General features: G+C 35.7%; 1 protein-coding gene across 2 annotated transcripts in view; it reads left to right on the forward strand.

The window, feature by feature from the left end:
* The window catches only part of TNFSF13B (TNF superfamily member 13b), a 19,454-nt gene extending 7,100 nt beyond the window's left edge, over positions 1 to 12,354 (forward strand). For both annotated transcript variants that reach the window (XM_026855825.1, XM_026855834.1), the window contains exons 2-7: positions 827 to 1,239; positions 1,323 to 1,428; positions 9,471 to 9,527; positions 9,797 to 9,909; positions 10,006 to 10,156; positions 11,814 to 12,354. In XM_026855825.1, the coding sequence (XP_026711626.1) occupies positions 913 to 1,239; positions 1,323 to 1,428; positions 9,471 to 9,527; positions 9,797 to 9,909; positions 10,006 to 10,156; positions 11,814 to 11,926 (867 nt within the window). In that variant the 5' untranslated portion in view covers positions 827 to 912 and the 3' untranslated portion in view covers positions 11,927 to 12,354. The remainder of the gene's footprint in view (positions 1 to 826; positions 1,240 to 1,322; positions 1,429 to 9,470; positions 9,528 to 9,796; positions 9,910 to 10,005; positions 10,157 to 11,813) is intronic.
* Positions 12,355 to 14,612: the final 2,258 nt, after the last annotated feature.

Below are 14,612 nucleotides of genomic sequence, written 5' to 3' on the forward strand. Positions count from 1 at the left end.
GAGTTAATGAGTCTCTAAATATTATTTTCCTTCTATACCCCTCTGACCCTTTACCCCCCTATTATAATTTTCCCTTAATCTTTCTCATCTTGTAGTTTTCATCCTTTCCCATTCCTCCCCTGCCCAAAGTTTCCTTTCCCCACTTCTTTGTGAATTCTGTAAGGGAACTATATTTATTAGATAAGTTTAATAAAATGTTATCCCTTTTCAAAGTAGTATGATGAACTCAACTGCAGAATCTGCAACTTCATACAGTTGAGAGACCAGTAATTTGTTATTCATACCTGGGAATATTTTTCACTTTTGTGTTTAGAAAACCACAAAAACTTCTGTTTAAATAGGTCATGCCCTTTGTAGGTGTATAGGCACTTTAGATATTAAATTACATATATAAATACATATATTTTATACAAACAGTACATCTATATACCTACACACACACAGACACATGCATTGTCAGATGTGTATGTCTTTTAAGTAGCACTGGATGATATGCTGCCAGGAAACTTTACATTGTTTCTGCACTTCTAGATAAGGCTTTAAATTACCAGTGGTACCGGCTGTGCCTAAATTTAAAGAAAATGGGAAACTGTAATAGCAAGCTGCCACATAAATAAAAAGTTGAAAGTGAAAGGAGGAAGGTAGATTGAGCAAGCAGCTCATGAGAAAGTATTAATTTCCAAAATGCAGTACAGAAAGAAGAAAACTAAAAGGAGGTTGAATCTTAGACGTTCACTCTGTACATTAAGTTTAATGGTTCTATCAACGGCTTCATATGACAGGAAATGATCTGGGCGTTTTGTTCACTTATTCTGGATGCCCTTAGTTTCAGAGAGCAACTGGTAACATGGATTGCACCTCGGAAGGGGACAGCTGAACTCTCCCTTTGGCTTTAGTGAGGAAAGAGCAGCGATGAAATCCGTGGACTGTGTGCACGTCATCCAACAGAAGGATACCGCCTCCTCTCCCTCTGCCCCCCCTGGTGCTGCTTCAGGCACCACGGGACTTTTTTCTGTCACATTCCTGTGGCTTGCAATGCTCCTGTCCTCTTGTCTTGCAGCAGTCTCTCTTTACCATGTTCTCGCCCTGAAAACAGAACTAGAAGCTCTGCGCAGCGAGCTGATCTACAGGGTCCAGGCAAGGTCTTTGCTAGACCGGCCACCCATGTACCGTGATGAAAACAAAGCAGGTACCCCTGTTTCTTCCTTCCTGCAAGTATCTGCAGTTGTCACCGGGCAGGTAAGCTGGAAGGGTGGGTTTTGGCTTGCAGGAGATGAGCAAATGTGAGGCTGCATTCGCTGACTCTCACTTCTGCCCTTCAGGAGAACAGGCTTCCTGGTCCTGGCCCAGCTGAGAGCTTCCAAAAGGAAATCTGGAATGGGAGTGGAAGCAGGGGGAGAAGATCTGTTGTCCACACAGAAAAAACAGGTAAATAGCATCTGGTGGAGTGGGTTGGGATGCTGCAGTTGGATACTGTCTTGAGAAAAGCAGCAGTGCTTGACTCGTTCTCTCCCGCCAGCCGATCCGTGCTCCCAGAGCCCATTAAGGTTTTTACAATTATTGTTGAATGAATGGTGTTAACTGTAGGTATATTCTCCTAATGATTACCATACTGTTTAAGGTACCAAATATTTGTGCTGTCTGCAGACTGAACTTTGAATGTTAGATCCCAAATCTTCTCGTAACGGAGGTATTTTTCAATGACGCAGTAGAGTAAGGCAACTTTAAATTCTTCAGGCTGTAAATTACTCCATTCTAAATCCATCATTCTCAGTTAAGGGTAATGCCTAACTTGCTTCTCTCTGATCAATATTAGGGAGGGAAAGATATTATTAAAAATGCCAAGTCATTTTTCTGGGAAAACACGTTCATGCTAAAAGAGAGAAGTAACAAGAAAACTCCTTAACTTAAGGGAAGTTGGAGCTTTCAAAGAAAAAGTCTGGCTTGTACCTCTCAAAAGAGGCAGACTACAAGGAATTCAGAAGTTTAGCACCATTTCTGCATTAAAACCATCTTTTAATATAAGGAGCAAAATGAATACAGGCATGCCTGTCTTGTAAGATATTTTTATCATGGACTTTTTAAAAGGTGCTGCAGAGAACACTGAAGACTGTGCTCCATAAAAGACATCTGATGTGTATTATAATGCTTGAATATTAATGGGATATATTTGTTTCCTTTGGGGATAAAATTCTTACTTTTTTTTCCTTTTCTCTTTCCAAATACAATGATTCCTGATAGGATGAAATGCAGAATTTTGTTATAACAATTTGCATACATACTCTAATTGCACCGAGTAACTAAAAATGTCCTTGAGTTGTTAAATCAGTTCAATCCTCTTAACGGATACTTTTAGATTGTAAAAGCCTGATACTTTTGGATTGGTTGATGCTTTTAGATGAAAGATGTTATCTTAAATTATTAATAGATTAATTTAAAATGGATTAATTTGTAGATATAGACTAAATTAAATTTGCTTTTGATTGACTAATTAATGTGAAATGTATTTCACTTAAGCTTCAGCAAGCTAAATGAAATTTAAGATCTAGAGTATAATCACTCTATTTACTTCCAGGTCTCTCGAAAGGGAGTATTCATTTAGGACATCACCTAAAATCCATAGGTTTAAATCGTATTCCTTCTATTTCATCAGTAATCTTTGGTTCAGGGTCTTGGCTAAGAGTGATTTCACAAACAGGACTGAGAACAATATTGCTTAAATTGTATTTCTTGTAGCCTGTTTCCTATCCCAGGAACCACAGAGCTTCCCTGCTCTCCCCACCCTAGCATCTCCCAAATAAAAAGTAGTGATCTTTCATACCTAAAGCACAAGTATCTTCAAAAATAGAGAGGCATGTCTTTTTTAAATGAATATTACAGCATCACTACTCTGCAAGTTATTCAGTTCCCTTCGCAGCAGCTTTCATCTTTATTCTTATTGCTATTTGAGGTTGTATGGGGGAGAGGAAGTTTTTGGGGTCCTCAGCTGTGCTTCTGGCAGATGTAAGATTCTTCTCATCAGGGAGCCACCTCTGATTATACCTATTTGTCTTTCTTCACATAAAATTCTAATTAAGCTACTTATTTCTGTAAGCTGCTTTTTTTTTTTTTTTTTTTTTTAAGATGCAGCTGGCTTTAAAATTGTTTATCTTGGATAACAGAAAGCATGGAATACAAACTAATTTAAAAGAGAAAAGCTACATAGGTTGACCTATTACAAAACTGTTTTCCAACATGACCATCATATTTTTATATATAAAAAGGAAAAAAATAAATTACAAATCTTGCATTTATATAAAAAGGTTATCTATTAGACAGGTTACCTTTCTGCCTGATATGATTACAAGAAATAAAACTTGACAGAGTTCAGTAAGATGCTACATTTTCTCAGATCAGATTTCACTGATGGCCACGAACCTACTAGTCAATGCTAAATTTTGTTTTAGCAGAGCGAGTGAAATAAAACAACATGGTGTTGTTCATGGTGCTGAATCCTGTCCGTTACTTGGTCTTGTACACAGAATTACTAGCCCTGCACTTTGATCTTCTCGCGTCCATTTCTGGGTACCAGAATCCCAGCAGCCTTCAAATCATCCTGCAGATGTGGTGGGCTCATTCTGGTACAGTGGCAGATAAATGAGGGTACTGAGTGAGGTGTCTTGTTCTTGTCCTATTTCTGTTTGCTTCAAAAAGGTCTCAAAGTAGAGTCTGGTCTCTTAATTAATTGTTGACCCATAATTTCACTTTAACATGGACCAGTTCCTTAGAAAGTGAATACTTGAAAACATCGCTGATGTATCATTGCTTCTCTTGTGCTTCATCAGGAGCAGAAGTAAAATCAGAACCATTGCTTTGTTTATAAATAAAGTTGTGGTTCAATACTCTTTTCTTTCTAAATTTTAATTATTAAATTCCAGAAATAGATGCCCCATGATTCTTTTTAGGTCCAGCACAGCCTTTCTTGAACATATGGAATTTCTTTTTTTTTTTTTTTTTTTTTTTTTTTATATATTTGCTTGATGTTATAGGCATAAAAGTGGCCACAAATTAGAATTTTAATTAAAATGACAGTTGAATGAAAATGGATCTAATACAATGTTGTTCTTTCATATTTTTATGGGGTATGCATTTGTCTGTGTTCATGCATAAAACTATTAGTCATCAGTAGTTGTACATTTTGTGTCTCAAGAAAATTTCCAGCTCAAGTAGGTTGAAGAGATGGATTTCAGGCATCAATTTCAAATAAAGTGGTACAGTTAGCAGTCAGAACCAGAGTTCTTGATACACAACGAGTAGGAGTTAATGGGTGATTTTGAAAGGTACATATTATTAATGTGCAAGCAGAGAGATCATCTAATCACTTCTGGCAAATGCCATATCAGGACACATAATAACAGATATTTTTTTTCTTATTTTTCTTTGGTTTTATATGTTTTATGTTTAGAGGAAAATCACTACACAACAAAAACCTCTCCTGAATTTTATACCTTGTTCGAAATTACTGATTGCCTTGCCTATATGTTTCTCTCTAAGCTGTATATGCACTTGAGTCCAGGAACAAGATATAGGTTCCATTACCCAAGCCAGTTCAGTATACGAATGTCAAGTTTCATTTACATACTCTCTATGTGCCTTGTTCTGATCATTACTGTGGGATTCTGATTCCCACAACCAAGTAGGGAGGAGAGCATCAGGTCTTCTCTAAACTCAAGTTCAGTCAACGTTCTTCTGTGATTGGATTGGAGCATCCATGGACTATATTTACTTTGGTGTATTGAAGTTATCCATCTCAATCAGTCTGACTGCATGTATGGAAGGAACTGAGGAGAAATTCTAAGTAATTCCACAAAGCAATAAGGCAAGCTGACCTGGCGTGTGACTTGGCTTTGCTTTTTTTTTTTTTTTCTTTTCACTAGTAGTTCCTGGGTTGTACTGTAATATCAGTTGTGTCCACAGAAAATAGCTATTGCCATGTAAGCGTGGTGTATAAATTGTGAGGATTTTGCCATTGTTCTTGGTATAAATCCCTTACTAGCACATTGCTACATTTACTTTGGCAAATTGGTACGTTTGCTGGTTAGAAGTATTTTGACTCTGTATGTTGTTGGTTTAGATCTCTGTGAGAGAGGGGATAGCAAGGACTTTTACAAGTGAAACTTGACTTCAGTGATCTTTGAATCAAGAAACCTAACCTTTTGTTACTAGTCTAACCAAATGCCACATATAAAATCCCCTCACCAAATATTCAAAATACTTCTTATTTTATTGTTTGAAGAGAGGAAATATAAGAGTTCTCTTAATAAAAAAAGAAATATCTACTTCTTGAAAAGATGCATTATTCTTTTTTGTTTCTGCTGACATCAGAATAACTCAAAAGGAAGTAGGCTCTTCTATGCAAGAGAATAGAGAAAGACTTTTACAATACCTGCAATTTTACATGAAGGATTCCACTTGATCAATGAATCAGTGCTGTGCATTATGCAGAACACTTCAATCCAAAATGCACAAAATGGACTCTAATTTTTAAAAACAATATCCTGCTTTTTACTATATAATAGAAGTCTACATAAAGTGTTCTTAATTCTTAGTAAATTATTGTCTGGTTATTCTGATTGTAACATGATACCGGTAATTCTGTTAAGGTCAGAATAATGCTAGGTATTTGTTAGATATGAGTCATATTTGTAACTATGACCAAGCCATTTTAATGCAGGGACTGATTTAACCCATGATTAATGCCACATAAAGACTTCTTAATTAAAAACCACCAAATTAAACAGTCTATAAAAATGCGCAAGCAAAAAGTGGAAGAAGATCTTTTGTGATAAGAAATGAAGAAATTAAGGGAAGAAGGACTGGGAATTGTTCAACAACATACATATCTTATAAATTGAATTATCTAGTATTTAAGTATGTTTTGGGAAGTCTACAGAGCGCATATCTAGACCAAAGAATAAACCTAAACAAGCAGGTCCGCTTTTTAAAGTTTAGGATATTTCTTGGGTTTATTTCAGAAAAAAATTGAGATAGATGTCTCAGGCCTTGGATATCGAAACTTTAAATCTTATGCATGAGTTTACAGATAATAAACTTGACATTTTGTTTGGATAGATTATGACATTAGATTGCAAAATATTAAAATGATTATGAAAGTTAAATAATACAAAAACTTGCATGGGATGGTAAATTTGATTTTACCAATATCAGGTCTTAAATCATGCAGATATGCAGAAAGCCATGTTCCTATCCTGCTGCAAAAGCTAGCTTTTTTTAAAAAAAAAAAAAGATTGTGGTTACATTGCTCAACCGGTGGACAACACATCCCTTCATGTGCTGGCTGTGGTTTATAAAGGCATCTGGAGTCACTAACTTCTTCAGAATTGGCTCTTCTGTTTATGGAAGAAGACAGACTCTGAAATGTGTTTCTTCCCACCCACACCCTGCAGAGCGGTTAAAATCAGAAGAAAAAAAAAAAAAAAAAAAAAAAAGATTATTCAAAACAAAGCTATTATATGAAGCCACAAGAGGATGGGGGACACTATTGTTCTAGATACATTCTGTTTTACTCAGCTAGACAGCATAGTGACCCTCAGGCTAGATGTTTTTACACTTTTAAAAAACGTATTTTATGAATCTGGTATTCTGCTTACATTATTAATTATTCAAAAATCCTTTAGACTACAAAGCTGATGCTCAGGTTTGATTTACAGTGGGCTGAAGGGCATTCAGGTAGAGATTTTGATTTATTCTGCTCAGTGCTGGTAGTAACAATTCAACCCATATTTTGTAATGCATATATTCTTGATATTGTACTTCAGGTAAGATTTGGGTATTTCTTGGAATAGAATTGCTAACAGTTCTTAACAATGTTAGCATTTTACTGAAAAACTCTGTTGCTTTACCTAGAAAATATACTCTGTGTATTCATATCTTCTCCTCAATAGTAGTGTTGCTTACTCTGAATTTGTTTCAATGAATTAATTTTAAGTGTCTATGTAGTTCCATTGAGCTCAAAGTGAAGTATTTGTATATACTGGAAATAGCTATGTGTCAGTCTTGGCTTCTGAACATTTTTTTGAAGCATGTTGTTGTTCAATCCCTCAAAGACTTTTTTAGGTATTATTTGCCCTTTGCGGCTTTAGGTAAAATGGCCACTGTGCTAGTTTCTGTTCTCCTTATTGTCATGATGACACTGTTCTAACGTATTTCTCCATGAAAAACAAGCTTACTATATTCTGTGGAGCCTTATTTCTATCTGCATAAAGTAAAAAAAGAGACAGTGAGGGTTTTTTTTAGAGGATATGAGTAGATTTGGTATCTGTATAATAAAGCAGAGTTGGTATGTGCTTTAAAAAGATGGAAAAGATCTCAGACTGTACTGAACTTCATGATTTTAATTAATTGTGTAGCAGTTTTCAGCAATGATGTACTAGTATTTTAGTGCTGCAAACAACTGAAATGTAAATCCAGACTTGCAAACTGTAAATCAGGATAGTTTCAACAATGTCAATCAAGTTTGCAGAGCAGGTTGAACAAGAGTTGCTAAAGTAGCCGTAACTTTCACTGCTTGTGGACACTACTCATTGATACCCTGCTGGATGGTGGTTAGTGTGAATCATAACCAATCCTCTGTTGTTTGATTCGTGGAAAATCCAGTGGCTACACTAGAGAGTTCTTTTAAAAGCAGGAATGAAAGTTTTAGTTCAGCTTACTGAAATACTAGGGAATCAGAAAATTCCATTCATGAGGAAGGCACTTTGCTCCAAAGGAGAGTGAATTAATAACTTGTGAAATAAATTGCCTGATGTGCCTTGTTGTGCAACTCCAGCTAGTCACATTTTGATTTTATTTGGAAGCTTTTTTTTTTTTTTCCAGACAATTCTATCACTTGCAAGTGTGATAGAAAAATGACTGAAGTCTAATAGCTTTTTTGATTTGTGTTGGCTTGGTTTTTCTATTCCTTATCAGGAGGCAGGGAATTCAGATGCCTTTAAATTCTTGGTTTGAAAATCTATAGATTTTGTCACATTATTGATAAGTATTGATAGAACTCAAGGACGTGTTCCAGTGTAGGAGACGGGAGCTTGAAGGATAGCATTCCCGTTAACATCAGTAGGGCTTACAGCTTGTGTGATCATCGTGACGTTGGAGCATCCCCAGATGTGCACGTCAGTCTTTGTCCACTGCCAGATGGCACCGCTGAGTGCTGGTGAGCATCCAGCCCTCTTCTGGTATTTTCTGGCAGGCCCCCTTGGAAAGGAAACTTAGATACAGAGAGAGGCTGCTTTCTACTTTAATCCTCTCACTGTCTGCGGTGCAGTTAGAAGTTCATGCTGCTGGACACTTGGTTGCACACGTGGGTACCACTGGCTGATGTAGAAACAGGAACCCATGGAGTAGGGCATCTCCCATTACATCAAGAGTGGCCAAATCTGACTCACAGCCTTCTTACCTGAAGAGGTAAACAAAAATGGAGATTCAGCAACCCATGGCAGATTTTTCATCTCTTGACTCTTAGTAAATTCATTTGGTTTCTGCCAAGTGCAGTAAATGCTACTACTTTGTTTTCCAGCCTTCAAAGTAGCACTAGAACCAGATGTTTTCATTGAAATCTGCTCTAAACAAATGCAACTATCCATTTTTTTCTTTTATGCTGTTCCCTGACATTTATGCTTATCAGATTTTTTTAAAAGATCTTTGTTTCACTTGTGAGCCTATATTTTAGCATACCGCAATATTTTTCTCTGATCAAACTCCGAGTTGCTCATTACTGTCACTAGTCTCTACAGTTTTGAGTAATGCGTCAGTTTTGACTGATACTAAGCTATTTGTTATGTGTGCATCAATTTGCTAACAGTCATCTCTGTATCTTCCCTCTTAGCCTCAGTATAGGTTGATTGAGTGTGGATATCTGAAAACATTGAATGTACATATATATGGATTTTGAGAATTTATTTTGAAAGTACCATGTAACCAGTATATATGACTAACACTTAACAGCAAGTATGACTGGAATTTTTTTACATAATATAGTAAACATCATTAGAAAATCTCATATCTGTCACAGCTGGCAAGATTGGGGGGTTTTTTGAGGTTTTTTTTTTTTTTAGAAAATTACCAAGGCTAACTGATCTTGTGATTTCTAGCTCATTTGACTTATTGCTACATTTTTCAATTATATTAGGACCAGGGATTAAAACAAGCAAGTGTTACTTGTGTGACTATCTGAGGCCTCCTGCTTAGCTGCATGATCTCTGAAAGTTATCTAGCACATGTTGTGGTATGAATTTTGTTTGGGCATGTTTGAGTAAGTTCTGCATTAAAATCAACAGATTATGTTTTCAAATAAGTGGTGAGACCGAGAGAAGATGTTTTTTCATGTCATTTTTTTCTAAAAGAAGTTTCAAAAGCTTACTCTATTCTATTACTGATTTACATTTCTTTGATTTCAAAATGCTTTCACTTTGCAGTGCTGCAGGCCTGCTTGCAACTGATCGCTGACAGCAAAAGTGATATCCAACAGAAAGGTAAGAATAAGCTCCATGATTTACAGCTAACTATTCCATGTATTAACTTGTCCATCCAATTTTATCTAACTTCAAAGCAGTAACTGAGTTATGTCACCAAATTAAAAAAAAAAAAAAAAAAAAAAAAAGATATCCTCTTTTCAGTGGGGAAATCCTGCTAGTGAGACTGGCAGTCTTGACTAGAAGTCATCTTTGTTAATTTTTGGCAGATGAAAATGAAGAAAGTAATTTTTGTTTCTGATTACCTGATAATTATTGTTTCTTTTTAGATGACTCAAGCATTGTCCCTTGGCTTCTGAGCTTTAAACGTGGAACAGCACTGGAAGAACAAGGAAATAAAATTGTGATCAAAGAAACAGGATATTTTTTCATATATGGGCAGGTGAGAAAGCTATATTCACTTCAGCATCTGACTTTTTAAAGGATTTTCAATGTCTCCTTACAATATGTTTGAAGTCTGCACCTCTTCATTCTATAGGTTTTATACACTGATACAACATTTGCTATGGGACACCTAATACAGAGGAAGAAGGCCCATGTGTTTGGTGATGATCTCAGCTTGGTGACATTGTTTCGTTGCATCCAAAATATGCCACAGTCTTATCCGAATAATTCTTGCTATACTGCTGGTAAACATCTAAGTTTTCCTTTTCTTTGTTTGCAAATAAACCGTATCAAATAGAATCTGTAGTGTTGGGTGACTACGTATTGTGGCAGTTGTAAAGAAAATGGACTGCATTCATGGCTCTGGTTAATTACCAAATTACAGAATACTTAAAACAAATATGGTTTTATATAAAGCATCAGCAGTTGGAGGGCATGCATCTAACTTAGGTGATCTGAATTCCCCTCTCTCCATGACCACATGACGATATAATGTGGTTAGATACTTTGGTGCTTTCAGTTAGATGTCTGAATCAGGCAAAGGGATTACATACTGACCTTATTGAAGAACTCAGTTTAACTTAGGGTTTGAATTCCACATTTAGTTGTCCCAATAAAATATTTAGGAGCCTATGTTCTTCTTTAAAACATCATATGTGAATTTTAGCCATACAGTTTTTGTATACATTATTGTAGGATTTCCAAAGATATTTCTTATCAGCTTAATTCTCTACTACTTATAATGGCTACTGCAGTTTTACTCTTTGGTTAGATGAAAAATAGTGAATTCCTGTAAGGAGACTGCACAAATTAGGAACACCACAAGAAAGGCCAATTAAAATATTTAATGCAATTCCATCAGGCTCAATGCTCAATGTATTCCTGCAGTAGTATTTAAGGAATTATTGTCAAGGCTTATTAAACCTCGTTCAGTAGCTCTTACCTGGCTGTCTTTCCCCCTTAATGGTGGATTTGAGGGTTTTCTCTCCTGTTATTTTCCAGCAAGATCTATGCAAATAGAAACTATTTTTTTTTCAATGCCTTATAAAAAAGTGACATTGAACAATGGAGTTGACTGTTGGCAAGTAATGGCATTAAACAAATGGGGTGGGGAAGGAAACTAATTTTTTTTTTCCAAATAAAACCAAATTGGCTACTTCCTCCTGGCAATTAAGGCTGTCCAAACATTTTCTTTAACTTTCTGCCCGTGCACCCAGACATTTTGGCATCATAACCACCTCAAGTTCATCTATCCTCTTGCTTCACGCTTGTATTACTGCCCTCCTTTCTTAACTGGGATCTCCACCCCATTCTGTCACTTCAAAGTTCCTGCTTCCCAAATTCCCATTGTCCTGCTTTCACCTGAAAAACAAAATTTCACTGCAATCTCATGCTGCAACTTGGAGATAAGATGCTTTCAGTTATCATGTCAGCTGACGTGCATCTGGCAGGAAGCAGACCTTTACGCTCTGCAGCTTCAGTGAATCAGCTGATGTCTGGTAACTTCATTTGATTGGTAAAGCTCATGAGAATCCCTTTGAGAAGTGTGGGAACTTAGTGGTCTAGGACCAGCAACACCCAATGCTGACCTTTCCTGTCACATCACTATAACATGAGAAATCTGGGTACACCACTGTTAAGAATTTTTGCAACGTTTGCTTAAGTGAACTGTGGTATTCTGTGTGCAGGATGGAAAGTAGGTCCAGCTCCACAGAGGATGTTAAGTGTCAGCTTTGGGTAGGCTACAGTTTGTAATTGTACCTAAAGGTAAAAAAAGCACTCATCGCAGGTAACAAGTCATGCTTATATTTGTAAGATGATGTGTAATGACTTTTTGAATACCATTCATGGAAGTAATGTATTTGAAATATTAACTTAAAAATATTCCAAATCTTTTGCCAGGCATTGCAAAATTAGAAGAAGGGGATGAACTTCAACTTACAATACCACGGAGAAGGGCCAAAATATCCTTGGATGGAGATGGTACATTTTTTGGTGCAGTTAGACTCCTCTGAAGCCCTTCATTTCTGTTTTGATGCTTAATCCAGTTTAATTCTTTTCCTATGCATTTGTCAGAAAAAATAATGAATTTTAATAAAGCTGCCAATTCAGTCTTTCTCCATCTACCACCAGCTTCTGAGAACTTTTCTTTGGTTTAATAAGTGAACACAAAACAGGAAACACACAAGACATACTTGTGAGATATAACCATCATGTGATCAACAGAAAGCAAATTTATTTTAGACAATGGGAAACTCTAAATAACAACTGTAAGGCAATGGGGGTTTGGGCTTTGAAACTATTTCTTTTCCATAAGGCAAATCAAAGGAGTTGACCATAAAGTATAGCATTAGCAGGACAGTTATCAAATTGTTATCCATATTTGAGAAGCAAAACTAAAAAACTAAAACACAAGAACATCTTAAATTAGCCTTGATTCATCAATAAAAGATTTTAAGTGTAAAGTATGGGGAAGAAACATCAAACAGTAGATTCCTCATCACAAAATGGAGCTGTCAAGTGGATTCGGGGTTGGGTTTTTTTTAGTTTTTTCTTTGATGCCAAGATTTTGGGAAAGGAAAAAGTCTAAATATATGGGATAATGTAAACAAACTCCTCAGAAATATACAGAGTAGTAACCACTGGTTTGTTTCCTCCTTGTGAACAAAAGGTGTATAAGTTACTAAAATCTATTAGTATTTATTAATTACAATTAATTTTACTGGAAAAAGGACATGTAAGATGCTTCAACAGCTCAATCTTCAAAGCATTGCTACTCATTAAGGAATATGTGTATACTTCTATGTAAACAAGGCAGGGATAGAAAGAAATATGGTGAGATTAGACACAATGCAGTTGGTGGAACTGGATTTCTGGATTTGTAATTTCTGCAGTCATATATAGATGTTATATATATATATACAGTATATGTATATATATGAAAGTACACACACATAAATAAGTCTTTGATATTTGGGCACAGAATTTTATCTTCTTTTATATATCCGATGGAAATATTGCTGCATACGTAGTTTTTGTATTTCTCTTGCTTTTTGCTATCATCCATTCTATTCAATATAGTAAAAAGAAAAATCCAATAAACCTGTAAATAAGATTTATGTATTTTTACCCCAAGGATCCATGTGTATTGCATGGTCAAGGTAATAATAACGTGGTAATAATGTGATCAAGGCATCTAGTAGCTATTGTAATACAAACATTGAATACTTATTCCACTGATATTCAAAGAATTATTGAAGTGCTACTGGAATAGATAAAATGATAAAACCCACAGTAATGAACTGTACTTAATTAAAATATTTCTTAAGGGTTGAGAATTGTATCATAAAAACTCATTTAGTAAAGAAAAGATGCTTTATATATTGCCCTCTCCACGTTTTTATAAATCATAATGATTTAAATGAGTTCTTATAGTGATAGACAATAAATAAAAGATATTTGGAGCTAGGAATTAAGGACTATAATAAATTAATGAAACAATTAATTCAACTTCTCTGGGCTTCAAGATGGTATTTGAGCAATAAGCATATGTGTATTGGATTACCACATTGGGATTTTTATGAGTCTTAACTACAGTTTCAAAATGTTTGGAAGTTCTCCTTATATAAATTTAATCTTTTATGTGTCCTGGAGCTGAAGCTGCTTCTTCTTCTTCTTCTTCTTCTTCTTCTTCTTCTTCTTCTTAAACACTGATGTGCTAAGTCTGCTAGAAAGGCATTTTAAATCCTCTGCAGGAACCCTAAGTTTACCCAAAGGTTGTGTGAAGCTACATTGTAGATAAAGCAATTATTAGCAAGCAGTGAGTTGTCTGTTATTACTGACATACATTCAAGAGATATCCAGAATCTCTAATCAGAAGCTTGTTGATTGTAAGATTGTCTGATTATGGAAGAAAAATGTTGTTACTATTGCTTTCTCAGAGACTTGATGGCTAAACTTGCAAATTTAACTGAAACCCAGTGGTTTCAGTAGGCTTGTGTGTGATTAGTTTAAGCCAATTCTAAAGGTGCTTGGCACCTTAGAAGGTGTAGCTTTGATATAAACAAACACAGTGCAATATTTTAAACATACAGCACATAGCAAAAATTCTATGAAGCTAAATCAATTGTCAGCACTGTCCCTTTTCCTTGCTGTATTTCTTCCTTCTGCTATTGCTTAATGTGGACAGAGCAGAACTTTAGAAAGTGTTTGGGGTGTGGTTTGGCTTGGAGGAGAACTTTTATCTTCTGAGTCAAAATATTTTAAAAGTGTTCCCTTCCTTTAGTAGGATGAAACTGAACCTCAGGTTTCTTCATAAAAAAATGTGAACCATGAGAACTCCTACATATGTGCAGAGAGTGCAAGTCAACAGACTGTTCAGATATTTCTAATGAGAAAGCTGACAATTTTGTTGTGTTGGGTTGGTTTTCTGCTGGCTTCATGAGAAAACTTGTCTTCTCAAAACTAATCTGCTTATGCACAAATTGAGTTTTAACAGATCAGCATTTTCTGACCAAAGTAGGAAGAAAAGGAGAATACCTCAATATTGAGGTTCTGCTAACTGGTGATCCAGGAGGTAGCAAAGTGCATCACGCTTATACTTCAGTCAGTGGGAGTTACGGAAACTTTCTGCATTTGAGAAATGTTATTTAAATGTGGTGGTTAGTAAGTAGTATCTAATTGGTTCATACAATATTTTAC

Source organism: Athene cunicularia (assembly GCF_003259725.1).
Source record: "Athene cunicularia isolate RWA chromosome 1 unlocalized genomic scaffold, athCun1 chr1_part1, whole genome shotgun sequence".
Lineage (NCBI taxonomy): Eukaryota > Metazoa > Chordata > Aves > Strigiformes > Strigidae > Athene > Athene cunicularia.